This window comes from Callorhinus ursinus, unplaced genomic scaffold (assembly GCF_003265705.2).
Source record: "Callorhinus ursinus isolate GAN/ISIS: 27379988/994484 unplaced genomic scaffold, GSC_fseal_2.0 scaffold74, whole genome shotgun sequence".
Taxonomy (NCBI): Eukaryota; Metazoa; Chordata; class Mammalia; order Carnivora; family Otariidae; genus Callorhinus; species Callorhinus ursinus.
The window spans coordinates 3,811,545-3,838,951 of record NW_027397136.1 but is presented as its reverse complement, the minus strand read 5'-3'; the positions used below and the strand labels follow the sequence as shown (position 1 = coordinate 3,838,951).

The following is a 27,407-nucleotide window of genomic DNA, read 5'->3' as shown; positions in this document are numbered from 1 at the left end:
TAATATACCTACACCACTTTCTCACACCATCCAGGGGCCTTTCTGTATGATACTCCATCCATAAAATTACAGCTTAGTCTGGCTGCTCAGGCTGCCATAACAAAATACCACAGACTGGGTGGCTCAGAGGACAGAAATTTATTTCTCAGTTTGGGAGGCTGGAAGTGCAAGGTTTGGGCAGCCTCTGGCTTCTGGCAGGGACTCTTCCTGGCTTGTAGGGGGCCCCCTTCTCACTGTGTCCTCACATGGTGGAGAGAGGTTTGGTGTCTCTCCCCCTTTTATCAGGACACCCGTTTTATCAGATCAGGGCTCTACCTTTACGACCTCATTTAACTGTAATCCCTTCCTTGAAGGCCCTTTCTCCAATAGTCACATGAGGGTTAGGGCTGAAACATATGAATTTGTGAGGGGACATAATTCAATCTGTAGTAATTACTAACTCCATTGTACCGTGGAGATTTCCTTCTTGAAGTTCTCAGTTTACTCTTAAGATCTACTTCACAACTGTAATGCTAGGATTTCCCTTCTTTCCTTTAAAAAAATCAACTTTATGGAGTATAATTGACATATAATAAAATATACCCCTTTTATTTTTTTAAAGATTTTATTTATTTATTTGACAGGTAGAGAATCAGAGAGAGAGGGAACACAAGCAGGGGGAGTGGGAGAGGGAGAAGCAGGCTTCCTGCGGAGCAGGGAGCCCGATGTGGGGCTTGATCCCAAGACCCTGGGATCATGACCTGAGCTGAAGGCAGACGCTTAACGACTGAGCCACCCAGGCGCCCCCAAAATATACCCCTTTTAAATCCACAAGTCAATGAGTGTTGACAGATGTAAACCCCCATATAGCCACTACTGCAATGAACATGCAAAACAGTTCCACCAGCCCAGAAAGTTTGTTTACCCTTGGCTGCTGTTCCCCTCTCACACCCCACCCTACCCCAGCCAGTCAGGGTTCACTTTCCATCTCTGTAGATGCATTCTGTCTTTCTAAAATTTCATGAAAATGGAAACATATAGAAGTACTATTTTGTGACTAGCTTCTTTTGCTCAGCCAGCATAATATTTTGGGGATTCATCCACATTGTTGTGTGAATTCTTTGTTGGATTCTCTGTTTCCTGGATTCCGTATCTTTTCGGTTCACTTGTTTTGATAGAGAATGTTCCTGAAGGTTGTATGGGAGGTAAGATTTTGAGACTTTGCTGGTCTGAGAATGTATTGATGTGCCTTTTCACTTGACTGGTAGTGATAGTTGGGTTGGGTATATAATTCTAGCTGCAGAATGCTTTTCCCTAATAGCTGCTCCCTCTACCCTCTGGTTTCCATTGTTGCTACTGGGACGTCAGGTGCAACCTGCACCTCAGTCCTTGGTGGCCTGATCCACCCCGCCTTCCAAAGTTTCAGGATATCCTCTATCCTTTGTATTCTGAAATCGCATGTCGATGGGTTGGATGAGTGTGTTTCGTTTTTTGTGTTGGCCTCCTGATGGGCACTTTGTATCTGGAGACTTCTTATCTCTCCATTCTGAGATGTTTTCTCACATTTGATAATCTTCCTGGTACTCCCATTCTTTGAGTTTGGACCTCCTGGTCTTCTTCTTCCGTTTTTTTTTTTTTTTTTAAAGATATTTATTTATTTGAGAGAGACAGAGATAGAGCATGAGCAGGAAGGAGGGGGAAAAGCACACTCCCCGCAGAGCAGGGATCCCGATTCGGCACTTGATCCCAGGACCCCGGGATCGTGACCTGAGCCAAAGGCAGATGCCCAACCGACTAAGCCACCCAGGTGCCCCAGTTATGTTTTCTTCTAGTTGCTTGTCTCTTTGGGCATATTGGTTTGTTCCTGTTTTGTTTCACTTTGAATTCTTCTTCAGGATTCCTTTGACTTTGTTGTCCAGTCTTTCTGTTCAGTGTATTTCTCTTATTCTATCTTTAATATTTAAGAACTTGTTCTTATTCTCTGCTTCTTAAAAATAGCATCCTGTTCTTGTTTCATGGAAATAATATCTTTCTGCGGATACCAATTAAAGTAGCATTTTTGAATTTTTTCTGCCCTGCATCATCTCATTGTCCATCCTTCTCCCTCCCCCAGTTTGGGTTCTGTGTTTTGTTGAGAGGCTTTCCTCAAATGTCTGGTGATCCTTGGCTATCTTCTGTTGGTGTTCAAGAAAAAGCCACCACAGGGCGGGCTGACTGGCTGTGGGGCAGGCTGGCTTTGGACTGATGGGCTAGCCTCTCTGTTGGGGCCTCCAGTGATCAGTCACTGTGTGATTTCTCTCGAGCCATCCAGTTTTTCCAGAGAAGGTTCCTTTAAACTCTTGCCTTCTGGTCCCAGCCTGATGGCCGTTATTCTTGAGGGTGTTCTGGGAAAGCTGCTTCAGGTGCATGGGCTTTCGCTTAGTGTCCTGCTTTGAGTCCGGCCCTCTTGGGCACCCTTCACTTGACCCACCGTCTCCAGAGCCCTCCTGGCTCAGCTCCTCCAGAGGGTACACATCCTGTCTTCTGCAGGGAGGGGACATCCTTGGCAATTTGGGGGTTTGTGAGCAGGAATCGGGGGGATCTCTGCAGGCACTTGGGCTTAGCATCCTTTACTCCTCTCAGTCCAGTTCTCTGCTTTCCATTTCTCCTAAAACCTGTTACTTTCCCTTCTTCCACTTTCTTTGTTTCTGTGGGTTTTAAGCCTCTTTTATTCCTTTGGTGTAATTTTAGCATGTTTCAGAAAAGGACACAGAAGAGCATGTGTTCATTCTGCCCTGTTTAACCTGAAGGCTTAGGTCCCCATCTCAACCCTCTGCCTGTTCTGTGCATCCCATTCCTCTGCTCAGCCCTTTCTTGTCGATGTTCGTGGTTCCAGGGCGTCCTGTCTTTGTGACTTCAGTTACCGTATCATTCTGACATTATCTAAATCCTGTCTCTAGTAAGTTCTTCCTCCTGTGGTTGGTGCCCCCTTGCACACAGGGGTGCCATACCATTACCCGCGGTGCCTCACCTGCTAGACCTCTACCTCAGTGGCCAAGCTCCCCACTTAGCTCCTCATGATGCCTGCTTCTCTTGTCCCTCCCCATTTTAGCCTTTCATGAGTCCGCCACATTGTGCTGACCTCTCCACCTGGAGCCCACGCTTCCCAGGGAAATGCGACGCCCCGCGGTTCGTGTGTTAAGTTTGTGCCTGTGGGCATTTTCTAGAGAATTCTCCTTCCCAACATCAAGTCCAATGCTTGTTACAGTGTGGGTGTTTGTATAACTGTGATATCTTGGGTGGTACCCCACGAAATAACATTGTTCAAAGCTAGGTATGTTGTGGGTACTTTATTAACTGAGGCAAGCATTGGGTCATACATCCTTTTAACATTTTCCGGTTTAAATTTTTATTGTCTTACTAGGGGATATAGAATTGCAGGCCTCAGTCCTCCTTTCTCTTTGTGATCGAGTGTGTTCACAATTGTGGGAAGATAACTTTGACGTTCCCTTGGGACTTCCTCAGCTCACTTTCCAGTGGAGGGTGCTGGCTCTCTGACCGGGTGTCCGACCCAGGGCCACTGTTTTAGGGGGATGGCTCCCTGGCCCCTAGCTTGGTGATGGCTAAAGCCGGTGGCTCCCCATTTTACTGGCATACAGAATGGCTGCTGTCCAGCTGCTGCTGGGGAGTGCTGTTCGGAAGTCTTTGCCATTGTGTATTTATTTATCAAAAGCTGAGAGAAATGGTCTATATGGGGCTTTTTCCAAAGATATGTCATCTCTTCATTCTTCAGAAGTGCCATTCTGTCATAGGGCCTTTTAAGAATTTCATGAAATAGGTTCTTATTGCAGGACATAATAATCTTACTATTATTACTTAATAATAGCAAAAAAAATTAGCTCCTGTTGCTCACTTATGTACCAGGTATTGTTCTAATCCTGGAGTAGGTATTAGCTTTTATGGGTGTGAACTTACTTAATGCTTGCAGCAGTTCTGAGGAAGGCGCGCGTACGCTCTCTCTCTTTCTCTGTCTCTCTCTCTTTCTCGTCTCACACACACACGCCTCATTTTTTTTCTTGCCCCAGAAGGACTGTGTTAGTGCTCCCACTGCTGTAACAGAGTTCCACAGGCTGGGGGCTTAAACCACAGAAGCTTTCTCTTCACAGCTCTGGAGGCCAGAAGTGCAGACTCAGGGTTGTGAGGCAGGGAGGGTTCTCTTGGAGGGCCGTGAGAGGAGACTCTGTTCTGGCCCTCTCCTCAGCATGTAGGTGGCCATCCTCCCCTGTGTCTTACCGCATCGCCTTCCCTCTGGGCATGCCTCAGTGGCCCAATCTCCCCTTTGGGTAAGGACACCAGTCTTAGTGGATCAGGGCCCCCCTCTTTCTTAAACTACATGCATCTGCAGTGACCGTATTTCCAAATAAGTTCACATTCTGAGACACTCAGGGTTGTTAGGACTTAACATATGAATTTGAGGGGGGGACACAATTCAACCCACAGCAAGGACCCACAGGGAAAATTCTAGTCTTTGAATTAAGAATTGTGTTCTCCAGAGCAATTAGTTTGCTTTAAAAAGTTTCTGAAGACTGGGACTCATGGGACCAATCATGTTCTGTCTGCACATGGGCTGTATTAAAGCATAGAGCCAAATGTGGCTCCCCCTTAGCGAGTATATAGGTTTCAAGCCATGTATTTTTTGGCCTTCTTTTTTGGGGCTTTTTATCTAATTCCTCAGCTTCTAATTATGTTAACTTGCAGTACTTATATGTAACTTGATAAGCCACATTAAATTATCTTAGGAACAGTGAGCTATATAATTAAACCAAGAACTTTTTTTTTCTTTCTTCCTTTTTTCCTATTTTTCCTGGCTGTCCTTTTGCTAATTCCCTTCCTGCCCTTTCCCAGGTTGGTCTTAGAGTGCCTTCTAATATTTAAAGTTAGACCTTCCTTGAAGGCTTTATTAAAATGGGAAACGTCATTTGGAAAGCTTTGGTTTTTGTTCTCGTTTTTGAAGACCTTTTTCTTCCTGTAGGGAAAATCTTTAAGTCTTATTTGTGGGGCCCTTTCCTGGCTCCGTGACTTTGAGCAGAAGAAACATCAAGAAGAGGCACGTCTCCTTGAAACTGGAACTGTCCCCTTAAGTGACGGGCAGGAGCAGTCCCTGTCTCTCTCATCCTCCTGCAAAGAGACCCCAGGCACCCTGAGGCCTGTGGGAGAGCCTGACTGGGTGACTCAGTTTGTGCAGAAGAAAGAAGAAAGGGACCTGGTAGACCGACTGAAGGTGAGCTGTGGGGTGACAGAAGTGGGAGCCATCCAGGAAACAGGGCTTGGCTAGTAATTTGGGGTTGATTGTGGGAGTTAGCGTGTCCTTTGCCTTTGCGGTGCCTTCTTGAGCCTGTGGTACTGCACCCGCGCTGTCTTTTTAAAGCTGATGTCAACAGGCCTTCTCTAGATGGGGTGGACAGTTCCATTCATTACCTACTTGGGAAAGGAGCCTCACCGTTGCCGTTGGCAACGCGGTTCAGTGGCTGCAAACTCCATTAAGGGAATGAATTTGATTGAGAGTCTGTTGCTTTGGGAGGGAGTGTGCAGACCTCCCACACTGAGGGTCAGAGATGCTGCAGTCCCCGGAAGGAAGAACCGCCCCGCCCCGTGTATGGAGGCCCTGGGCTGAGCCCCAGACTCTTCAAGAAGGGCATGGTTGGGGACTTGGGCAGGAGTTTCCTTTCTGGCTACTCCACCCTCTAGGAGGAGCAGGTCAGGAGGAAGAAGCGAGAGGAACGCCTGCAGCAGATCCGTCACAATGCACAGCTCAAGTATGCAGCCAAGCGCATGGTGAGCGTCCTCTGCGGGGGTGGCAGGGATGGGGTGCCGGCACTGTTGTCACACTGTGTGGGGCCTTACGGTGCCGCTCCTGTGGGGGAGTGGCCAGGACCTCAATCTGCTGGCCCTGCCCCCCTCTGGCTAAGTTCTCATCGTCCAGTAGCTGCAGCTCGAGCTGAGGTATTGCTACCTGGGGTATAGTCACCGGTAGGGAAGCGAGGCCCGTGGTGATGGCGTGTGGTAGCCACTCGCAGGCAAACTTGGGTGGGGGCGCGGGCGCCGGTGCTGAGATTGCTTTCTCTCTCCACTGGCGGTGCTCTTACACAGAGACAAGAGGAAGAAGAGATGGAGCGTGTCCTCCGCCTCAGCAGGGAGGCGCTGGCGGCAGGGGCAGCGGCCGAGCTGCCAGAGCAGCCAGCATGTGGGGAGGAGGACCTGGTCCTCGCCGAGTATGAGAGCGACGAGGAGAAGGGAGCGGCTGGCAGGTAAGGCGGCACTTCTCCCTGCCCCGCCGCCCCCGCCTTCGTGGACATGGGGCCTCCCGCGGGAGCGGCTCCTGTGCCCGGAGAGGGGCAGGCTGCTTTGTCCCTCATGAGGCATCCGAAGGGATGCAATGCCGGCCACCTGGCCCTGCTCTCAGTCAGGCTCCTGAGCGTGTGTCACTGGTGGTGACGGCGGTGGCCAGCCGTGCCCTCTGCCAGCATCGGGTTCGTGTGAGTGAACTCTGGTAGCCTCGCAAGCTTTGTGTCTCCCCATCATGGCCAGCAAGGGGCTAGGAGGCCGAGGGGCAGGGACTGCACCCAGCCCGGCCGGCTCTAGTCGCGTGCTCTTCGCCCCCGGACTACACCGTGGGAGCTTTAGGACGTAAACCATCAACGTATCCTTAGCCTGAGTTGCTCTTTCCACTGTCTGGTTTCTGTCTGGGTTTCTGATTTGTGAGCAGTAAGCTGCTGGGTGGAGTAGAAGACCCTGAAGATGGCAGCGAGGCTTTTCAGAGGTCATGCTTCCCCTCGCGGGAGCCTCCTTTTCCATGCGCACTTCAGTTGCACAGATGACCTTTGAGGATCTGCTCTAGGTGTGGCATGGTTCCAGATGCCAAGTACGCCGGCTATGCCCCCTGCCCATGGAGAGCTTGCATGTGGTTGGGGGCGGCGGGTGGTGGGACAAACACACAGGTGGTAACTGCGTGAGGTGAGCACATTTGCCCAGGAGGAAAATGAAACCAGGTGCAGCGGGTAGAGTGTGGGGTTGCCCCTTGAGGTGAAGCCAGGAGAGGCCTCTGAGGAGGTGGTGAAGGGTGAGAAAGAGCCGTGGGAAGACCTGGGAGGAGAGGTCTAGTCAGAGGCCTGCTGGTGCCCTGGTCTGGAAAGGGGAGCAAGTTTGGCGGGTTTGAGGGATACAGAGAAGGCCCACGGGCTAAGAGCGAATGAGGAAGAGAGGCAAAGAAGAGGCAGCTGTCTGTTTGGGCCTCAGAGTTCCACTGAGGGGTCTAGGTATCTCTCTCCGTGTCGCGGGGCTGTGGGCCGTTGCAGGCAAAGGAGTGACCTCATTTGGGCATTAGGAAGGGCATTAAGGTCATTTTGACATCAGTGGCTCTCCCCAAGGCATGAGTGCATCTAGAGGTCATTCCTCTTGGGCTCCCAGCTTGGAAGGGGTGTTTCCTGCTCCTCTAAAGGTGACTTCAGGTCCCATGTGTCCCATGTTGTCATTGACACTGTGGTGACCGTGTGTGTGGAGTGTAACTCCAGGGTCTCAAACCTTCCGTTGAATGGTGATGGAGAAAACCTTCACAGCCTGTCTGCCGTGTACCTTCTAACCTCGCCCGCAGACGCTCAGGGTCCCGGCTGCCCTGACTTCTTTCTTTGCCCCTCAGCTTTATTCTAGATATAATAGGGGTATAACATTGTGTGAGTTTAAGATGCGTACCATGATGGTTTGATAGGCGTATGTATTGCAAAATGATCACTATGATGAGGTTACTTAACAGAACCATCACCTCACGTTCGTAACATTTCTTTAAAAATGTGCTCTCAGCACCTCTCAAATACACAATATAGTGTTAACGATAGTCATTTATTTTCAAAAGATCTATACCCTTTGACTGCTTTCACCCCACTCCTCAGCCCCTAGCAATCTACTCTGTTTCTAGGAGTTTGGTTTTTTTAGATTCCGCACAAGATGACACAAAATTTGTCCTTTGGCTTACATCACTTACCATAATGCCCTCACGGTTCATCTGTATTGTCACAAATGGCAGAGTTGCCTTCCTTTTTATGGCTGTTTTACGCTGTGTGTGTGTGACTCGTTCTTTATCCATTCATCTATCTGTGGATACTTGGGTTGTTTTCATTAGTTGCTCCTGTGAACAGGAAGGTGCAGGGATCTCCTTGAGATATGGATTGCGTTCCCTTTGGGTATATACCCAGAAGTGGGCTTGCTGGATCATATGCTACCTAATACTTTTAATTTTTGAGGAACATCCATGCTTTTTTCCAGAGTGGCCGCACCAATTTACGTTCCTGCTCACAGGGCACAGGGTTCCCTTCTCTCCACATTCTTGCCAATACTTATATGTACATATATATATATATATATGTTTAAGATTTATTTATTTGAGAGAGAGAGCGTGCAAGTGCGTGTTTGTGTGCCTGTGTGCACGGGGTGGGGTGGGGAGGAGGGAGAAGCAGGCTCCCCACTGAGCAGGGAGCCCGACATGGGGCCTCCACCTCAGGATCCTGAGATCACGACCTGAGTGGAAGGACCTGAGTGGAAGGTAGCCGCTTAACCAACTGAGCCCCCTAGGCGCCCCTTGCCAACACTTATCTTTTTGATTGTAGCCATTCTAACAGGTGTGAGGTGATGGCTCATTGCGGTTTTGATTTGCATTTCCTTGGGGGATCAGTGATGTTGAGCATCTTTTCATGTACCTGTTGACCATTTGTATGACTTTGAAAAAATGTCTGTTCAATTCCTCTGCCCATTTTTAACCAGATTATGTGCTTTTTTGCTGTTGAGTTGTAGGAGTTCCTTGCATATTTTGGTTATAAGCCCCTTATCGTCAGATAGGTGGTTTGCGAATATTTTCTCCCATTTTTTGGTTCCTGTTCCATTTTGTTGATTGTTCCTTTTGCTGTGCAAAAGCTTTTTAGTTTGTCATAGTCCCACTTGTTTATTTTTGCTTTGCTTGTACTTTTGATGCTATTTCGAAAAAATCACTGTGAAGACCAGTGTCATAAAGCTTTTTCCCTATGTTTTGTTCTAGGAGTTTTATGATTTTAGGTCTTACATTTAAGTCTTTAATCCATTTTGAGTTTTTGTGAGTGGTGTAGGGTGGGGATTGAGTTTCATTCTTTTTCATGTGACTTTTAATGTGCTTTTGAATTCAGTTTCTCCAGCACCGTATTGGAGACTGTCTTTTCCTCATTGAGTGTTCTTGGCTCCCTTGTCAAATACTACTTTACTGTATACGCATGGGCTTATTTCTGGGTTCTCTTCTATTCCATTGGTCTTATATGTCTGTTTTGATGCCAGTACCATCCTGCTTTGATCACTCTACTGTTTTTATGCCAGTACTGTACTCTTTTGATTATCATACTGTTTAAAATCAGAACATTGATGCCGCCAGCTTTGTTGTTCTTTCTCAAGATTGCTTTGGCTATTTGGGGTCTTTTGTGGTTCCATATGATTTTTAGGATTTTTTTCTTCTATACCTGTTAAAAATATTGTTGGACTCTTGATACAGGATTGCACTGAATCTATAAATGGATTTCAGTAGAATGACATTTTAGCAACATGAATTCTTCTGACCTGCACACATGGGACGTTCTGTCATTCGTGTCTTCTCAGGTTCTTTCATTGGTCTTGTAGTTCTGAATGTGTAAGTCTGTACCTCCTAAGTATTTTACTGTTTTTGGTGCCATTGTAAATTAGACTGTTTTATTTCTTTCTCAGACAGTTCATTGTTAGTATGCAGAAATGAAATTGACTTTTGTGTGTTGATTTTGTATCCTGCAACTTCACTGAATTTGTTAGTCCTGACAGTTTTTTGGTGCTGTCTTCAGGCTTTTCCTATGTATAATAGTATCACTTGATGATAACAGGTAGTTTTACTCCTTCCTTTCCCGTTTGGATGCTTTTTCTTCCTTTTTCTTGCCTGATTGGTCTTGGCTAGGACTTCCACTGTGTTGCAGAGAGGAGGTAAAAGTGAGCACCTTTGTCTTAGTCTTAGTGGAAAAGCTTTCACTGCTGAGTATGGCGTTAACTGCGGACTTATCACGGATGGCCTTTGTTCTGTTGAGGTACGTTCTTTCTGTACTTCATACGTCAAGAGTTTTTATCATGAACAGGTGTTGGATTTTGTCATTTGTTTTTTCTGTCTTACTGAGGTGATCATACGACTTTTATCTATCATTCTTTGATGTGTCACATTTACTGATTTGCATATGTTGAGCCATCCTTGTATTTTAGGCAGGAATCCCACTTGATCATGGGGCATGATCCTTTTAATGTGCTATTGAATTCAGTTTGTTAATATTTTGTTGAGAACATTTGCATCTATATTCATCGGGCATATATATTAGCTTGTAGTTTCCTTTCTTTGTAGTGTCATTACCTGGCTTTGGTATTAGACTGATGCTGGCCCCCTAAAATGAGTTTGGCAATGTTTCTCCTCTTCAGTTGTTTGGAAGAGTTGGAGAAGGGTTGGTATCATTTCTTTAAATATTTGGTAGAATTCGCCAGTGAAATCATCTGGCCCTGGGCTTTTCTTTGTTGGTGCTAGAGGCCTGCCCTTAAGCACAGATTTCAGGACCTGGATTAGAACCAAAACTTCTGACCCTGCCCAGGGTTGAGATGGCCAGACCTCTTTATGCATCCCGCTTTGGGGAGGTAGGAGCAGTGAGTGCTCGTAAACCCTTTGCCACCTGCCTCCAAGGTTACTTGCCCGTTCTTGTACTTCTCCTCGAGAGCCCCCCTGGGGACAAGAGAAAGAACTTGAGTGGAGTTTGTGACCATTAGAGAAACAAAGTGTTACTCAGGGCCTGGGCCTGAGTCATTAATCCTGCAGATGAACTTCTACAGCTCCCATGCCCTGGCATTTCGAGAGACAGGAGCCTCTCTTAGAACACAACCAGTTCCTTTTTTTTTTTTTTAAAGCTTTTATTTATTTATTTGACAGCGAGAGCGAGGGTGAGTGAGCACAAGCGGGGGAGTGGCAGAGGGAGAGGGAGAAGCAAACTCCCCGCTGAGCAGGGAGCCCGAGGTGAGGCTCGATCCCAGGACCCTGAGATCATGACCTGAGCCGAAGACAGATGCTTAACCATCTGAGCCACCCAGGCGTCCCAGCCGGTTCTGAATATAAAATTTTTGCTCTTCATTTCTTCACACATCCAGCTTCTTATCTAGATCCTGTTGAGTTTGCTTATTACCTTGTATGTGATTTAAATCAAGGCCCGTCAGATAAAACGGACTGAACAATTATTTATTTATTGACCGGAAAGGCAACCCTATAAATAACTCTACTTCTGATTGCCCAAGGGAATTAGTATTTCTGCCTTAAAAAAAAAATTAATTTGCCAGGTGAACAGAAAGAATCCCAGTGATGGCCCTGTAGGGGGCAGTGTATCTGTAAATGATTTTGTGTTTTCTGGGGAGTCTAGACGTTTAACAATGTTGACTAACCAGTCAGCCTTGTAATGCAGGCTTGACCTCCCTCCCAGTTCCTCAGTGCACGTGGGCTCTTCATTCATTGCTGGGAAGGGTAAGGTGCCAAGGAGAGAAGAGGTTTGTCTGGTTCTGGGTGACAGCATCTTTTAGTCAGTCAGTCGTGACTTCCCTCAGGAAACGTGCATGGAATTCCTGCTGTGTGCCAAGCCCTGGGGTGGGACCCCCTGGCCCTCACAGAAGCAAGACACCCCCCGAGTCCTGCCTGTGGACATGAGTCTGGAGGGGTGGACAGACCAAGAATAAGTGATTTTGAACGAGATGGGTATTACAAAGAACAGGTGTGGGGGCCACAGCAGTGTGTTGAGGGGCCAGCTGAGCCTCTAGGGAGGTTGAGGAAGGCTGCCCAGAGGCGGCAGTGTTTATGTGGGCCTCTCAAGGTTGACAGTTAGCTAGGTAAAAGAGGAAGTGAGGGGAGAGTGCCTTCCAGGTAAAGAGAACAGCATGTCCACGGCTCTGAGGTGGTAAGAACAAAGTTCTGTGGGGAGCCGAGAGAACTCCAGTTTGCTGCTGGGCGCACAGTAAGGACAGAGTCAGACACCGAACCTCGGCTTCGGGCATACTGTACCCCTTTCTCATTGCCTTCGTGGATGGGAATGGGAGGACGGGGTTGGTGTTAGCCTGGCACGTCTCTCTGACCAAGTGAGCAAGCGAGCGAGCCCTTGTTTCGGTGGAACTTTGTTGCCGGGATGTGTCCGTCTCCCTCTGGCTCGGCGCTCCAGCCTCAGCTGTGCTGGCCTCCAATGACGGGAACTGCATCTTGCTGGTTTAGGTCCAGGGCGAGTTGCTGGCACTCAGTAGATGCCCGGTAAGTGTGCTTTTAGTTGAGCTGAGCTGAGTTTCCGTGTCACTTTCTGTCTCAGAGTGGACCAGGATGAGGATGGCCCGGAGGAGGAACATGTAACTAAGGTGAGACATTGCGTCCTGGGGATTCTGGGATTGGGCCTGAGTCCAGGGCTCTGTGTCCCTTCCCCGGCTGCTTCTCCTGTCATCGGCAAAGAGCCTCCGGCCTCTGCCCCAGACCTCAGTGCTGAGGGGCTCACTTGGCAGGCCCACGGACCAGTGGTGTCGGTCTGCGGGGTGGGGGGGGTGGGGGCAGGCCTGAGCAAGAGCACCCTGCCCTTTGGCTCCCTCTCCTCTTGTTTGTGTTTTCATGGGCACAGAGTGCTTTGAGGTACGAAGGGTTCTGAGACCTGTCACGTTTAAAAACATTTGGTTTTATTCGTGTAAGACTTCTGTTTTCTCTGCTGAAAGGTATTTCCCCCATGTCTCTTTTCCTTGTCTTGCTCTCCGCAATCTCAGGAGCATAGAGCTCAGCTCACCACCCCCCCGCCCCCGCCCGCCCTACTGCGAGCCTGGCCCCCAAGGCCTTTGGGCGGTGTGTGTGGACGGCCCACCCCCGACACGCCCCCCCAGAATCTAATCTTCCCCACTTGGGAACCTCAGCACGGGGAGGCAGCCTGTCCTAAGAGGACCAAACCCTGTGAAGTGGCTGGATTCTCGGCTGAGCAGGACTGATGGCAGGAGCTCCATGTTGTGGGTGTTCTTGTGAACTTCTGGAGCTGAGGGGGAGGTGGGGACTGCCTGGGCCCTGCATTAGCTGAGATCTGCTGTGGGGCGGAGTCCCGTTGCTTTAGGTGTGTGTATTTGTGGCCACTCTCCCCAGTCCCTCCGCCTGCTAGGCCATGTATTCCTTGATATGCAGAGAATGGAGATGTTGTAGTCTCCTCTTTGAAATCCCGTGCTTCCCCTCGGAGCAGATTTACTACTGCAGTCGGACGCACTCCCAGCTGGCTCAGTTTGTGCACGAGGTACAGCGGAGCCCCTTTGGCAAGGACACCCGGCTTGTCTCCCTCGGCTCTCGGCAGGTACGCAGAGGCATCGTGTCTTGGCCTGGGTGCCGTCCTGCTCCCTCTCCTGGGCCTTCGTCTTCCTCTTCCGGGCGTGGAAGGATGGTGGATCCAGGGCAGGCCGTGCAACGGGAGGACTGGCCTCTTCTGGTTCTTGGCAGGGCTGGGCAGGCCCCGGAGGGTTGCTGTATATTGTGTAGCCATTGCTGTGGCTCTCTCTTTGTCTTCTGTCTTCTAGAATCTTTGTATAAACGAAGATGTGAAAACCCTGGGTTCTGCGCAGCTCATCAATGACCGCTGCATGGAGATGCAGAGAAGCAAACACGGTAGCCCCCAGCGCCTGGAGCTGTGCAGAGAGCCTCTGGGATGGTCGTGTAGCCTTGGGCAGTGCTGAGAAGGGGTGGGGAGCGGGCCGGAAGCGGACCAGGGACCTGGGAGATGGTGTCTTAAGCAGCAGTGAGGGCAGAGCAAGCAGCTGGGTCCTTCCTTAAGATCGTCTCCTTGGGAAAAGGCGTTTTGCTTTTTGGGTCAGTGTCTAGTCCAGAACCCTGGCTCTGAGATGTTCTTACTGGCTTTTTCTAGAGAACACAAAGTTAAATGCCAGAATGGTGAGACCATCCTAAGCAGTACCGGGAAGGGTTTATTAGACCCCACCCCATGGAATTGGGTCTTGACATTATGGACCTACTGCCGCCACGTGGACAGGGCTCATTCCTTGTGGACAGGGCTCATTCCTTGTGCCTTTGCCCCCTCAGAGAAGAGCAAAGCTGAGGAAGAGAAGCCCAAGAGGAGAAAGCAGGAGCGCCGGGCCACCTGCCCCTTCTATGGCTACGAGCAGCTGCAGCTCCTCCGAGACCAGGTCCTGGTGGGGGTGAAGGACATTGAGCAGTTGGTGGCGCTGGGGAAGGAGGCTCGGGCCTGTCCCTATTACGGGAGCCGGTCTGCCATTCCAGCAGCCCAGGTAAAGACCCTGGAGGGTTGAGCAGTAACTCTTGGCTCTTAACTCTGGCCTCAGCCACAAGGGATTTCCTCATTCCTCTTAATTCGGGAGGATGTCCCTGGCCGTGGTTGGACTGACCAGCACACAGCACCCCGGTGACCTGTCACCCCCTCTGTCCTAGTGCGTGGGGGTGGGGGCAGCCCCTGGTCCCCTGTGGCTCTGGGTTGTAGGAACAGATGGCCTTACTGGGGACAGCACATAAGAACTGGGAAGGGGTGTGCAGTCCTAGAGAAACCAGAGTCTGGGGGCGCGGGGCAGCAGGAAGCTGAAAGGTTGTAGTCGGGGTGCTGTGGAACAGAAATGTGTTTCCAAATGGCCTTTCAGACAAACCGTCCTGATGTAGGCACCTATCTGCCAGTGTGGGAGAAGACTGTCTTCTCTAGACTTGCCATGTTGAGTCTCATCTTTACACACAGAGAAAAACTGCCCATTTGACAGATCAAAAATATTGTTATTTGGTATGATTTTATTGTCTTCTTGCTATTGCTTAATTCCAGTGACTTTTGGAAATAGGGTTTCATTTGTGGAGAATTCCATATATGCAGGAAAAGATTAGGTAGGTTTTCAGAGATTCAGGGAACAACGTTAGTATTGATTTTACACAGCAGTTAAATGCTTGTTAGTATACTGCCCTGAACTGTTGCATGGGTGCTCAGAGGGAAATTCCAGAACCTTCCCAGCCCCCACCGTTGTTGCACGCCCTTCATGGGGTCTGTCTGCCACGTCGCCTGATCAGTGCCATAGATACCTGTGTGTAAATATGATAAGATGTCCTGAGATTTTTGTGATCTTAACTTTTTGAGACACTTGTCACCTCATTTTTGCTTTGTAGTATCCCACTGAAAAAGCAAAGGCAGGTATTATCCATACATACACATGTGGACACAGGCCCAGAATGGCTAAATGATTTATCTGTTTTCTCACGGCAGGTGGATAATGGAGCCAGGATTAAAGCTGGGCCTTAAGTTTCCAGTTTTCTGGAGTTTCACGTTATCAGTATTCTTTTAACTGGAAAATCGTCCTCACAAGTAGCACCTAAAAATTTACAGAATGTGTTTATTTTTGTTGCCCCCGTCCTCTAGCCCTTAGCCCTCATTTGAGATAGAGTTTATCAAGTCTCTTTTGCCCACGAAGAAACTGAGGCTCAGAAAGGTTAAGTGACTTTCCCGGAGTCACACAGCTGGGAAAGTGGCAGCCCTAGGACCAGAATGCAGGGCTACCTTCTAGTACACCAGGGGTGTTCACTGTGTTTTGAGGAATCGCGGGTGCTTTGGGGGCTACCTCGGGGGTATGGATAAGGCTGAGCAGGGGTTCCACACTCCTCTCTGCTCCCCTTTCCCCACCCCCACTCTTGGTTCGGTCAGAGTCAGACTGGCTCCGGTTTTGTCTGTTTCATATTTGATGTTCCACAGAAAACTTGAGACAAGGGTCTGTTGCTAAAAGCACAGTACTGTGCTATAGCTGTCCCTGCGCACATCCTGGCTGGGAACTAAAAACTGTTCGCACCAGGCACTTAGAGTAGGTGGGGCACACCTGCCAGAGCAGGGAGCCCTCCCCACCCCACTGCTCAGGTGGCCGCTCCTCTCCCCAGCTCGTGGTGCTACCCTACCAGATGCTGCTGCACGCGGCCACCCGCCAGGCTGCGGGCATCCGGCTGCAGGGCCAGGTGGTGCTCATCGATGAGGCCCACAACCTGATCGACACCCTCACGGGCATCCACAGTGCGGAGGTCAGCGGTTCCCAGGTGGGTTGGCCTGTCCTTTCTTGGGCCAGGGCCTGCCGTGGGGCAGAGGGATGTGGAGGGATGTGGATCATTTCTCTAAGCCCTGGAATTGGTCTGGCGATGGCTTGGGAGAGGGTGCCCTGAGTCGAGGCAGTGGCCTCGTCGGGGGGCTAACTGGCTTTCCAGCAGGTTGTAGAACTAGGGGGACCCAGCTCAGGCGAGGTGGCTCATTTTCTTGCTCCTCACTGTCATAGGTCAGTCATCCTGAGTCCCTCCAGCACAGGATGCTAATACCTAGTTCTCTCTAGGCCAGAGAAGTGAAGGAAGCAGGGGTCCTCACATAGTTCGATGTTGTTAGCCTTGCTTTGAGGGATGCTCAGGGTTTCTGAGAGCCACAGTGGATTGATTGCCTCTTCTGTGCCATGCACCGTGGGCAGTATTGTGAATTTTCACACTGCCTCCGGGTGGGCTGGTGTTCCTAGTTAACACTGAGAACTCTGAGATTCAGGGGGCATTTAAGCAGTGTGCTGAAAGTCACACAGCTCATGAATGTGGAGCCGGGACTTGACCACTGGTTTCTGACCCTGAGGCCCACATGGCATCCCACAACTTTTTTTTAAAGATTTTATTTTAGAGAGAGAGTGCGTGTGTGCGTGCATGAGGAGGGGGAGGGGCAGAGGGAGAAGGAGAAGCAGACTCCCCGCTGAGCAGGGAGCCTGATGTGGGGCTCCATCCCAGGACCCCGGGATCATGACCTGAGCCGAAGGCAGACACTTAACTGACTGAGCCACCCAGGTGCCCCCCACCACTTCTACTGCCTGTGTTGACCTTAGGCCAGGGTGTAATGGCTACCTTGAACCACCTCTGTGCTCAGTGGAAAACACATCTTTGCCCAACGCAGTAGAAATTAGTAGGGAGATTCATTACCTGAGAGATTGAGCTTCTTGCTTTTTTCCCTGACCCAAAGAGGATATGGCAGCAGATCCCCCCCCCCCTTCGCCTCTCAGCTCCCAGTGCCCTCAAGGTCTTTTGTCTGTACCCAGGCCTACTCTCTTTACCTGCTTCCCATGTGGCCTGGCTGGAATTTTCTAGGCATAATCTCAGATGTCATTCGCACAGCTCTCGGCTGCTTGCCCAGAGCCTGGGCTTCTCTCACGCCCATTCTCTGTTCTCTCCAGCTCTGCCAGGCCCATTCCCAGTTGCTCCAGTATATGGAACGATATGGGTAAGACGCTGCCTCCTGAAGGGGAGGGGAAAACCCTGCTCGGTTTCTGAAAGCCCTGGGGTCTCCATCTCTGGCCCAGGCCCAGTGCCAGGGAGGCCAGCGGGTTATTCCCCTCCTGTTCATCGTGGTGTGTACCCCACACGGGCCGAGGATGCTCGGGACGCAACAGCTGGCTACGAGGGCCTTGGGCCATGGCAAGCCTTCTTTTCTGGGGGCATATTTATCGCTCGTGGCCTGCTTTGAAAGACACTAGACAGAAAGGCATCGGCTTGAGGCACTTGGAAGGGAAGTTGCTTGTGGAGTACTACCACTTGATGTCCGTTGGTGTCTCCTCAGGAAGCGTCTGAAGGCCAAGAACTTGATGTACATCAAACAGATCCTGTATCTGTTGGAGAAGTTTGTGACTGTGTTGGGTGGTAAGGAGCACCATGCCCACCCTAACCCCTGGCCTGCTAAGCTTGCTGTGGTCCATTCCCTGGATGCCAGTCAGGACACCTGGGTTTTCTGCATCCTCAGGAATTGTCTTGGCCACTGATGGAGAAGATTCTTATTTCTTATAAGCTTATAGCTTAGCTGAATTGTCTGACCTTAGATCCTTTTTTAGATTCCTGGTTTATTTCTCCTTGTTCTGAGTCCTTTTTATTTTGCCAGACCCTACTCCCCAGGTAGTAATAACAGCCTAGTGTAACAGGACTGTGTGGAGTCACTTTGGAGTGCGCCTCTGAGGAGAGCAGCCCGCTCACCCTCGTTGACAGATGAGTAAACTAGAGCTCAGAGCAGGGATGTGACCTGCCTCTGCTTCATGAACCTAGTAGGGGGACTCCTGTGGCTCCGAGTCCCACAGTTCCCTGTCACCTACCCTTTCCTTTGCTGCATGGCTGTCCACCTGAAGGCTTACATACCTGCTGAAGTTCAGGAAGCCAGGGGAGCATCTTGCAGGAGGGATTTTGTCGAATGCTGGTGCTTTTCCCTTCCATCTCTCCTTTGTGGCTGCATAAAGTAGGGTGGTCACTCGGTCCCAGCCTCCTTGGAGGAGGTGTGAAAAGAATGAAATCCACAAGGCTTTGGGCCCCATGTGCAAATGTGGGTCAGATTTTGAGGCTCCCCTCAGTGGGTTTTTTGGGTACTTATAAATGGCAAAAAAAATCCGTTCAAATATGAATGCTCTTATTTGAGGAGTACAGTGTTCAGTGTGAGAAGCGGGGGGGGTGGGTCAGAGAGTCACCATCCTGACCTGCTTGAACTTTGTTTTAGGGAACACGAAGCAAAATCCCAACACACAGAGCCTTTCGCAGACAGGTAAGAGGACTGCCTCCAGAGGCCCGGAGCTGCTCTGAGCCGGTTCTGAGCTCACCTCGGGGACCGTGGTCTTCAGAGTAAGGATTCCAGGGCCCTTTGTTTACCCCTAGGGACAGAGCTGAAGACCATTAATGACTTCCTCTTTGAGAGCCAGATCGACAACATCAACCTGTTCAAGGTAGAGATTTTCACCGTTTTGTGTCCGTACATCCCATTTTCTTATCTTTATTACCACTTGTGAGCAGAACACTGTGTGAAGACGGAGGAATAGAAAGTAAATTTCTTCTGTCCTTAAGCAGTCTAGAAGTCTGAGGATCTACAGCATACATGTTCTAATTATTTAACCCTTAAAGCATTGCATCAGCAAGAAAAAAACAGTCTTCAATCCAGGGTTGAAGGGTCCTAGGGATTGGTGAGAAAAGGTTCCTTTCATTGTCCCAAATAGGCAGAAGTAGAAATTCCCAGGTCTTTTGCCTTGTTCCATCTTTCTTCCGGCATAGTCTTTGCCCTGGGCTTCTAGTCCGAGCAGGAGGTTAACTTCAGGAGCATGATCCTGCTGTTGGGCTGAGGTGGCTGAGAACTCCCTCGCCTCCTCCCACTCCAGCCTTGAGCTTGAGTGCAGCCTCCCGTGGTAGCTCGCTCCGGGCTCGCTGTGCAGGGTACCGCCACCTTCGCTCAACTCACGACTCAGGGATTCTAAATTACTAATAATACAGAGCGCTTACTGTGTTCAAGGCAACGCACCAGGTTCTGTGACTCCAGGGTAGGATGTACCATCACTGTTCAAAAGCAGAGGGACCCAAGGCTGGGAGAGGTTACCCCAGGAGGGACAGGCCCAGGCCGCACACAGTGAGCAGTCGGTGCCTGGCGTGTGAGCGCCCCCCCCCCCCCGCCCCGCCCGGACTCCTGACCCTGCTCGCTCTCCCTCCTGCCTTCCCATTTGTCTTCACAGCCCCGCAACTTACCCATTTTGGTCCTGTCACTGCCATGACCCCATCAGACAGGCTGGCAATCTGAGGCCTTTTTGATTCCTTTCTTCTCCCCTTGGGTCCCACATCCAAACAGTTGCCGGGCCCCAGAGCCGGAAATAGCTCTTGAACTTCCGCGGCCTTTCCATTCCCACGGCTGCTACGTCAGGACAGGCACTTTTCCTCTTGCCTTCTCCCTGCTCTCCCTCATTTCACTCCCTCTCCCTTCTGATGTCTTTCCTACACTATAGTCTAGTGGAGCTCCCCTGAAAGGTCACGCTCTCTTTCGAAATCTTCCAAGGCTTCAACGCCCTGTCTCCCTCCCAGGCTGCGCGTAGTGTACGCACCCGACATCCCCAAACAAGCCCCAGGCTGTACCTCTTTCGTGCCTTTGCTCCGAGAGGTTTTTTTTAACTCTTGATCTTTCAAGGTTCAGCTTAGGTGCTGTCACATTGAAGGAGAACGGAGGGGACCTGTCACCAGTACCTTTAGAGAGGGTCGGAGCCGTGCACACGTTTGTGAGGGGACCACACGCATGAGGCTTGCTCTCGGAGAGCACCGCGTTGTGTGTGGGGGCGGCAGGAGAGGCGTGACCTCAGCAGGGTGACACGCCTGGCCACGAGGAGGCTGTGGGCTCCTCAGGAGGTGGCAGGGAGTCCTGCTCCCTGGGGTTCGGGAAGGTGGCAGTTTCTGTCTTCCAGCTAGTTGTTGCTGGTGCCTGCAGCGGGTTTGCTTTCGCAGGTGCAGCGCTACTGTGAGAGGAGCATGGTCAGCAGGAAGGTGCGCCCTCCCCTTTCCGGCTCTGGCCGGGCTCCGCGGCGCCCCAGTGCTGCCCCCAGCCTTTCAGACACTCAGGTCACCTCTGCTCCCTTCTCCTTCCTATAGCGCTGCTTGCTGGGGGCAGGGGGTGGGGAGTTGCGGGCTGTATGGGGTGTGGCAAAACCTCCCTCCAGCCGGGGCTCCCACTGCTGCACCCTCATTCCTCCCTGCGCTCTCTTACCCCGTCCCAGCTCTTCGGCTTCACAGAAAGGTACGGCACAGTCCTCGCACCCTCCAGGGAGCAGCCCAAACTGGCTGGGTTCCAGCACTTCCTGCAGAGCCTGCAGCCCACAGTGACCCAGAGTGAGTCAGAAGGCTGGAGACTGCACAGCAGGCGGGGGACGGGAATGTCCGCGCCTCACGCCTGGACTCCACTCCCTGGGAGAATGGCTTTAGCCTCGCTGCAGGGGGCCCTGCCGCCTCTGTGGTCCCAGAGCCTCTTCTCTCTGCTCTCTGCAGCCTCTGTGACCCCTGTGGAGGAGGGCGAGGCCAGGGTGCCACGGCTGGCTTCCCCACTGATGCACATCGAATCCTTCCTAGCAGCCCTCACCACTGCCAACCAGGATGGCAGGGTCATCCTGAGCCGCCAAGGTAATCCGAAGGAGGAGCCGGCATGGAGCTGCAGAACCAGAGCATGAAAAGACTGGATCAGGAAACAGGGTGGTGATGACTGGTCCCTGTGGCCTGGTGGGGTGGTGGTGGTGGAAGTGTGAGGAGGGGTGTGAGGCAGTAGCACGGTGGGGCGTCTTGGGCCAGGCTGCAAGAGATGGGTAGGTGGGTTTTGGTTTGAGTCTTGATTTCATGACCTCTGAGCTGTGTTTATCTCTCTGAAGATAAATGTGCAAAGGGAGGGGATAGTGCTGTCTCCCTCAGGGTTGTCCTGGAGATTAAGTGGGATCTAATCAAAAAGGAAAGTGGTATCTTTCGTGGCTCCTATGTAGACACAGCTGAGCTCCCCTCTGCCTCAGACTCACGGAAGTCTTTGTTGGGCCTGCAGCCCGCCTCCTGCCCCATGGAGCTGTCTCTGTCTTTTTTTTTCAGGAAGCCTTAGTCAGAGTAGCCTCAAATTCTTGCTCCTGAATCCAGCTGTGCACTTTGCCCAGGTGGTGAAGGAATGCCGGGCCGTGGTCATCGCAGGGGGCACCATGCAACCGGTAAGAGGACCAGAGCCAGCCTCCTGTACCCCAGGTGCTGGGACGGGACAGTGACAGGGGAAAGATGCACCGTCAGGCCTCTTCCCGTCCAGTGGGCCCCCAGACCGGAAAGGGGTCAGCATGAGCAGGCTGAGCAGTGTCCACTGGGTGGCATTGCTGTACTGTCTCATGCCTGGGCCTTTAGCCCTGGGTGAGGGGCGGGCGAGGGTGGGGGCAAGGGCACTGCCGCTGATTTGGTGCTTCTGGAGCCACAGGACCACACTTCTCCCAAAGACAGCTGTTGTGGAATTGCAGGCCCTCATTCGGTGCCTTAGCACCGTTCCTTTCTTAGACCCACCATAGATGCCACCTTCCCTCTCTTATAAGTTCATAGACACACACACGTACATAGGAAAGTATTATGCTTTCATTGTAGAAAGCAGAGCCCAACAAAAGGAAAAAAACATCATAATTCCACCAGCAAAAGATTTATTTTAGTGTATGTCGTTACAGTCTTTGTGTGCATAAGTTTTACAAATCTACATACATATTTTAAAAACAAAAATCTATCTCTACATGCTGTTGCTACGATTTGGTTTTTTCACTCAGCAACAAAATGCCGTAAACATTTTTCAGGAAGTACATACGCATTTGTTCTACCATGCTCTGGCTCTACTGCATGAACATACTCTATTTTGTAGAACTACTCTTCTTGTGTTAGGTATTCAGGTGATTTCCAGTTTTTCTCTGTTTTGAGCAACACGGGCACATAGAACCATGTCTGCGCACAGTGGTCCTGTCCTCAAGGTACGCCTGGCACAGGACTGAGCCCGTGGAAGGCTCCTCGGTGCTCACGCGCTCTGGTCCCTCTCCTCAGCTGCTAGAACCACCCCTGTTGCTTTATTTTCCATTTTTCTTTCTTTTGTATAGACTTGCAGATTTTTGTTCACACGTTAAAATCATTTCTAGTCATTGCTGCTTTTGATGCTCAGGTGTCTCAGACTCAGCTCCTTAGAGCTCCCACATGCTGCCCTTGGTCCTTGACGAGGCCCCGTGAGCCTTGGGATGCTTTCTTGCTTTTTGGAATGACAGAATGCAGAATGTCCCAGGTCATTTTATACTTTCTTTGCCCCAGAGCTGGAATCCTTCATTTCTCCAAGATAACCTGACTTCTTTATTTGGGAATTGGTGTGTGGAAACCAACATCTTGGTTCTGGGTGTTTGTCCTGCCCCTGGATTGTAATTGCCTTTAGGCCTTCTGTAGACAGACCAGGGAGAATGGTGTTAAGAAATCATGAGTCCATATTGATATTTCTAAATGAAAATCAGTGAATTTATTTGACCTTACACTGTATCTATTTTCTCTTGAGCTGAACGTTTCTTATTACATTTGCTCTATCTGATTACTTATTTGCTCTATCCCACAGCATACTTCAAATACTTTCATATACTACCAGTATTATTCTAACAGTAAACTACTGATTGAAATTTCATTTCTTTGCATTTATTTTTTGCCCTGAGAGTATATCCTACTAAGGATGTATGGTCACTAAGGATATGAAGTCACTTGAAGTCAGACTTTTCTTTGTGTGCTTCTCTTGTGAATGTGACAGACAGGCTTTCTTGTTGCCATCTGTTTTCAGTTTTAGAGTTTGCTTTTTTATTTCTGACTTAATTTTGTTTTTAAAATATGTAAACACGTATATGGTTCAGAAGTCGAAACCATCTGGAAAGATGCCTTCAGAAAGTCCCACTTCCGTCCATCTCCAAGCTGCTCCCCGTGCCCAGAGGCAATCATTTTTATGACTGCTGGTCTTTCCTTGCACGGTTTCATTGTATTTTTCTGTAAAACTAAGCAAATATATGTACTTTTCTCCTTTCTTTGTTCCTTACATCAGAGGCCGCGGTGCCATGGTTGGGAGGGTGCGGCAAGCGCAAACCACCGGGCCCTCCTGAAGGGCGGTCGTGCGCTCACAGATTGCTGCGCACGAGTGTCCCTGTGCATGGGTTGGCTTGTGAAGCTGTATCTTCAGGGGGCACTCCTGGGTAGGCGGAACTGCCAGGCTAAAAAGTCATACGTCCAACTTATTAACTGTTGTCCAGTTCCCCTCCAGCTGGAGTTCTGTCTCCCACCAGCAGTGTGTGAGCACCTGTTTCTCCCCGGGCGCGGGGGGGGGGGGCACACTTTTGGATTGTTGCCAGTTCAGTAGGTGAAAACCCTGGAGTGCTTTAAAATTACACACGCGTATGTCTTCCCCCGCAGAGGTTCTTCTCCAGAGAGTAGTTGAGGCTGGGCCTGGGCGTGTGGGTTTTGTCTTGAATTCCCACAGGTGATCTTGTTGCATAGCCAGGGGTGAGAAGCACTTTGCCTAGTTTACCAGATTTCCTTTGCTATTCCCACAGTCTCGCTGAGACTGTCCAACACTGGGTATCATTAATTTTTTTCCTCTTTTTGCCAATTTATCTGCCTTTTACCTCTTTTTCTCTATTTTTATGCACTTAACCGCCTCCCAGCCCAAACTTTTGTCTCCCCCCCGACATGCGGCTCGCTCTCCCTCCCTCCCTGCCAAGGCCCCCCTGCCTGCTCAGGCCTGTAGCCCCCAGCCCCCTGGGGGATCACAGAGCCCTGCCTTGTGGTCTGCAGGTGTCTGACTTTCGGGAGCAGCTGCTGGCCTGTGCTGGGGTGGAAGCTGAGCGAGTGGTGGAGTTTTCCTGTGGTGAGAATCCTTGTCCAGGGTGGAATGGGCCACGCGTCACACTCCGGCCCCTTGTTGTCACAGTTTGACCCTATGCTCTTTTATCAGGCCCAAGGGGCTGAGGAGACCAGAAAGTGGGGGAGCTCCATGCTTTGTCAGCTCTCGCGTGAGCTCACTTGTCTCTGTGCTCCCGCACCGTGTCCTCGACCTGGAGAGGTCTGAGTACGGCCCACGTGTGCTGTGGAAGCAGGCGGGTGGGCGAAAGTGGGAATTGCTCCTCCTGGCATGGAAGACAGGGTTGGGGAATGCTCTTTCTGGACCCTGCCTTACAGAATCATCAGCACCTTGCTTTCAGCCCCTCCCCCGGTCTCTGCAGGTCACGTGATCCCTCCAGACAATATCTTACCCCTCGTCATCTGCAGTGGGCCCTCCAGCCAGCAGCTGGAGTTCACGTACCAGAAGAGAGAGCTGCCACAGATGGTTAGTGCCAGCCTGCTCGCCTTACCACAGCCTTTGCTGCGGCAGGAGAGCCGTTTTGGGGGTGATGGGCACCCTGGCCGTTGCTTAGTGTTCAGGTCTTGGGGAGATGAGCACTGGGGTCTTCCACCACGGAGCCGGCAGAGGCTGGAGAGTGTCCATCCGGATGCTCCTCAGGGGAGGTCTGAGCTTCCCCCTCTTCTCACCCCTTAAGACTGTTAAATACGTTTTCTTAGAACCTCGAGGCATCCTTTCAGGATGAACCTGATGAGAGAGAAAGCTGCTTGTTTCCTTTGGTTCTCTTGGCCATTTGGTTATATTGGTCCCCGCCCTGGGCAGGGATGCGGGGCTTGGGGGCCTGTCGCGAGAGGCGCACCTGGGATTTTCAGTGTCTGATTTGTTGTAGATGGTGCTTAGTCCCCAGTGGCCCACTAGGCATTGGGCGTTGTAGCAGGGAGGCCTCGGCAGCACGCCAGCAACAAGTTTTAGCTCTGGTGCGCTAGCATCGTGATGTGTGTGGTAGGGAGGGGGGCACCTTCCCATCTCTGATCCCTACCCGGGGGGCACTCCCGGCTACAGGTCCTCCCCCATGACTGCAGTCACCCTTGGATCTCTATACTTGGTTTTGAGTCCCAAAGTCAGGAAGCACTGTTTGGATATGGCCTCTGGAATGGCTCCAGGGAGGGCTCTCTGTCTTCCTTAGATGGATGAGACTGGTCGCATTCTCTGTAACCTGTGCACTGTGGTCCCTGGAGGGGTGGTCTGTTTCTTCCCCTCCTATGAGTACCAACGCCAGGTCTATGCCCACTGGGATAAGAGTGGTCTGCTGGCCCGCCTGGCTGTCAAGAAAAAGGTGAGTGACTGCTCAGCTGGAACTCCCACTTGCGAGGACAGTGGCACCCAGAGTTCCTGCTGGGATTTCTCATGCATGTCAGACCAGAAGGTTAGGCCTCGTGTCTGGGCCTCTGTTAGTTCCTTACCCCCACCACTTGTAACCCCTGATCACCTTTGGAGAATTTCCATAGATCCTCTTACTCTGGGGGCTTCTCCAGTTTCCAACCTGGAAAACATAAAGGCCAAGAGCAGAGCTGGGACCCACGCATTCTGAAACCCTTTTCTGGGAGACATTGTCTTTTTTCCTTCAGATATTTCAGGAACCCAAGAGAGCAAACCAGGTGGAGCAGGTGCTGATGGAGTATTCCAGGTGCATTAAGGTGAGACATAACTCTGAGGTCTCGGGTCCAGAGAACAGGGGGCAGCTGCCAGTATCTTGCGTGGCATCCAAGCTTTGGCTCCACAACCTGGGCTGGTATTTCCCACAGTACTGTGGCCAGGCGGGAGGCACGGTGACAGGTGCTCTGCTCCTCTCTGTGGTTGGAGGAAAGATGAGTGAAGGTATTAACTTCTCTGACAACCTCGGCCGGTGAGTTGTGGGCTTCTCATCTCCCAGGCTCCGCTTTTCATCACCCCTCCACAAAACAGCTGATGCTGTCAGAGTCTGCACCCCCGGCTGACTGCTTGGGTCACTCAGCTGTGTGGGGAGGTAGCTTTGGCCCTCTGGCCAAAGGTTCCAGGTGGAAATTAGAGCGTAATCTTGTCAGGACTCCATTCATGTGGCCTGCCCTGGGTCTCTCGACTGAGCACACCTACTCCAGGTGGGGAGGGGAGGCGGGGACTGCAGGCACAACTTGAGGGCCTGAAGGAGCGCTGGATGTAGCTGTTGATGACGTGAGGGTGAGGCCTGGGTCCTTCGTCCTGGCCCTTGGCAAACGCGCTGGGGGCCTGACCGCCCACATACCATGGGCTCGTGTTCCCTCCGCCGTAGGTGTGTGGTCATGGTAGGCATGCCCTACCCCAACATCAAGTCTCCAGAGCTGCAAGAGAAGATGGCCTACCTGGATCAGACCCTAGTGAGTACCTCCCGTGTCCAGAGAGTGGGAGGCGGCGGCCGGGGAGAAGCTGCTGTCGCCTCGGGGGCTGCGGTAACAGGGCCGCACCACTGTGGCCTGCCCACTGCCCCGATGCGTGCCAGTGTTTCCCGTCTGCTCCAGGGGATGGGACGCGCCCCCTTACCCTCTGGAGCCGCTCTGCGGTCTCTGTTAGAGCCGCTGCTGGCCTTGTGCCCGCCACACCTGCCCTTGCTCCCATGCCGAGCGGTGCCATTTTCTCAGAACACTGAGCCGGGGGCGGAGGGGGGGGCAAGAAACACTAACAGGTGCTCTGCTCTGCCCTCCCCAGCCCAGAGGCCCGGGTCAGCCACCACCAGGGAAGGCTTTGGTGGAGAACCTGTGTATGAAGGCTGTCAACCAATCTATAGGTAGGCCTGGGACTGCTCCTGGCTCTTGGGATGCGTGGCTGGAGAATGGGGTGACAGGAAGGAGGGGTTTTCCTTGTCTTTCCGAGGAAGGAGGGGGCACAACGGAAATGTACTGTGGGGGAGGCTGGTTTAAGAGCCCCAACCTCTGTCCCCATCTAGGCAGGGCCATCAGGCACCAGAAGGATTTTGCCAGCATAGTGCTTCTGGATCAGCGGTATGCCCGCCCACCTATCCTGGGCAAGCTGCCAGCCTGGATCCGAGACCGTGTGGAGGTCAAAGCCACCTTCGGTCCTGCCTTTGCTGCTATGAGGAAGGTCGGTCCTGCCTTTTCCTCCCCTCCCCCCGGGAGCTCCCCACCCCCGAGGTCTCATGCCTCACTGCTTTCCCCTGTCGCCTCA

The 27,407-nt window shown here is 51.3% G+C and overlaps 1 protein-coding gene across 8 annotated transcripts in view; it reads left to right on the top strand.

Annotated features, from left to right (window-relative positions):
- Positions 1-27,407, top strand: part of DDX11 (DEAD/H-box helicase 11) — a 41,100-nt gene that overhangs the window by 5,537 nt on the left and 8,156 nt on the right. For 4 of the 8 annotated variants that reach the window (XR_003204410.2, XR_003204409.2, XR_012376481.1 and 1 more), the window contains exons 4-27: positions 4,991-5,239; positions 5,707-5,793; positions 6,109-6,266; positions 12,366-12,411; positions 13,263-13,370; positions 13,591-13,678; positions 14,108-14,313; positions 15,944-16,096; positions 17,254-17,300; positions 17,637-17,716; positions 18,555-18,599; positions 18,710-18,777; positions 20,309-20,347; positions 20,578-20,689; positions 20,846-20,977; positions 21,428-21,540; positions 24,164-24,236; positions 24,592-24,695; positions 25,396-25,545; positions 25,838-25,906; positions 26,015-26,115; positions 26,518-26,602; positions 26,931-27,009; positions 27,169-27,323. Coding sequence is in view for 4 of the 8 variants with exons in the window: in XM_025851844.2 (XP_025707629.2) it covers positions 4,991-5,239; positions 5,707-5,793; positions 6,109-6,266; positions 12,366-12,411; positions 13,263-13,370; positions 13,591-13,678; positions 14,108-14,313; positions 15,944-16,096; positions 17,254-17,300; positions 17,637-17,716; positions 18,555-18,599; positions 18,710-18,777; positions 20,309-20,347; positions 20,578-20,689; positions 20,846-20,977; positions 21,428-21,540; positions 24,164-24,236; positions 24,592-24,695; positions 25,396-25,545; positions 25,838-25,906; positions 26,015-26,115; positions 26,518-26,602; positions 26,931-27,009; positions 27,169-27,323 (2,547 nt within the window). In the remaining 4 variants the exon portion in view is untranslated. Of the gene's footprint in view, positions 1-4,990; positions 5,240-5,706; positions 5,794-6,108; positions 6,267-11,512; positions 11,784-12,365; positions 12,412-13,262; positions 13,371-13,590; positions 13,679-14,107; positions 14,314-15,943; positions 16,097-17,253; positions 17,301-17,636; positions 17,717-18,554; positions 18,600-18,709; positions 18,778-20,308; positions 20,348-20,577; positions 20,690-20,845; positions 20,978-21,427; positions 21,541-24,163; positions 24,237-24,591; positions 24,696-25,395; positions 25,546-25,837; positions 25,907-26,014; positions 26,116-26,517; positions 26,603-26,930; positions 27,010-27,168; positions 27,324-27,407 lie in introns of those variants that run through there. The other 4 variants (XR_012376482.1, XM_073886948.1, XM_025851848.2 and 1 more) reach the window with 3 other exon arrangements.